Genomic DNA, 1,744 nt, shown 5'->3' on the forward strand with positions numbered 1-1,744 from the left:
ATAGTAGACAATAAAACTTCAAAGGAAGATACAGGATATTTGTTGGGCACAAGTGCTTTACCTGCTTGAGTAAGTGGTAAGGTCCTGGGCACACAAAGGTGTATAAGTCACTTTAGCTCTGTGTCTCTGTTTATCCCCCAGAAAATGAGTATTACAGGAGCTCTGACAAAGCCTTAGCACTTAGAGAGAAATCTAGTTAAACACAGAGAATATTTTGAAAATATTTTGAAGTTTATTTCTCTTAATTTTTAGATCAAACATATTGTACCCAACCAAGAAGTGCATAGCACTGAACTCATCACTTTGGCTAGCACAGCTCAAAGAGGGGCAAGGAAACTACTTATAGGCTTCTATGTAGAGTATATAACATTAATTGGTAACACCTGTGTAGCAACCTACATGAAATAAAATTTATATCCTCTTCAACTATGCCAAGTGTAGAATGATATGTATATACAAAATCAGAAAAATATATTCTTTTTCTTTTTTTTTTATTTTTTAATATATACACACTATATAACATGAGAATTAAAATCTGGAGTGACTGAGACCAAACTTTCAGGACACAGAACTTTCAAAACCCTTTCTCAACACTTTTTGTCTTGCACCATTGTGATAAAAAAGTTGCATAAAGAAAGCAAGCTTTCTGGACAGTATTCCTCAGCCACCTTTTTCTGATCAATATAATCTATGTCCTCAACACAGTCTCTGGGTCTGTGCTCTGCCTTCTTTTCAGTCCCAGAGGCAGCTGCTGGAGTCTGAACAACTTCTTCAGGATGGTGCATTGTGTTCCCTTCCACAGGACCCACGGGTGACAGAAAGCTTGAGTGGGTCAGCTTGAGGTGAGCACTCCTTGGACCTTTCCTACACACTTTAGATTTGAGGACACTTTTGGGGTCTTGGCAGAGATGCTCTTGCTTCTTTAGGGATCGGGAGACTTGTTTCCAGTAGGATTTCTGGTTTGCTGCATACTGGGGACAGGTGGAGGGGTCTCCAGAGAATTGACACCAGAACTTGCTCTCACCATGCTCACAGGATACGTGCAGAGTAGCAGCATCCATGTCACTCACTGCCCAAGTGCACTCAGCATTTTCTTTGGATTTAAACTTGCCTTTAGGAGATGCTCTTCCCCCTTTTGGCTTCCGCCCTTTTTCATTTTCTTGGGTAGATTCAGTCTGGTTTTTCCCACTGTGTTCTATACCTTTTCTTCCCTTTTTTCTTTCCTTCAGTCTTTCACAGTGGGCTAGGAGCATCTGGGAGACCAGAATCAATACACAAAGAAATCCAAAGCTTTTGATCCTCATGGTCTCTGGTTTGCTTCTTATCTGCCTTCAAAATAAACAAAAAAAATATAAAAATATTTTCAGCTAATGCTGGACTCTGACAGTTGCAGTATTTCAGACATGGTATTGCACTGCTCTTTGCTACCTATTAAAGTGATATTACTGGCAAAGTCCTCTGTCTTTTGTGTGAATAACACCTGGTTTCTAGAACCATTACATATGATCCCTTATCAATGTAGATGGCTATGGAGCAAACCCTTCTGATCTAATTACTTAATTATCCATGCAATGTGGAATAGGAAGATGCTCTCCCAGGACATGCTGACTGAGGTACCTTAATTAAAATCTCTCCTGCAGTCAGAGAAGGAATCTGAACCCAGGATTTGTCTATCTCAGATGGATAACTCAATTTATAGCATATACAGCAGCTGTTCCCATCAGCTCCCATTTTGTGAACAGCA

At 39.9% G+C, this 1,744-nt stretch overlaps 1 protein-coding gene across 1 annotated transcript; it reads right to left on the reverse strand.

Annotated features, from left to right (window-relative positions):
• Positions 1-522: 522 nt before the first annotated feature.
• Positions 523-1,324, reverse strand: FGFBP1 (fibroblast growth factor binding protein 1). Its single transcript, XM_008495530.2, has one exon. The coding sequence runs from the start codon at positions 1,302-1,304 to the stop codon at positions 588-590; it is 717 nt and encodes a 238-aa protein (XP_008493752.1). The 5' UTR covers positions 1,305-1,324; the 3' UTR covers positions 523-587.
• Between the last annotated feature and the right edge of the window lie 420 nt (positions 1,325-1,744).

The sequence above is a fragment of the Calypte anna genome, chromosome 4A (genome assembly GCF_003957555.1).
Source record: "Calypte anna isolate BGI_N300 chromosome 4A, bCalAnn1_v1.p, whole genome shotgun sequence".
Classification (NCBI taxonomy): domain Eukaryota; kingdom Metazoa; phylum Chordata; class Aves; order Apodiformes; family Trochilidae; genus Calypte; species Calypte anna.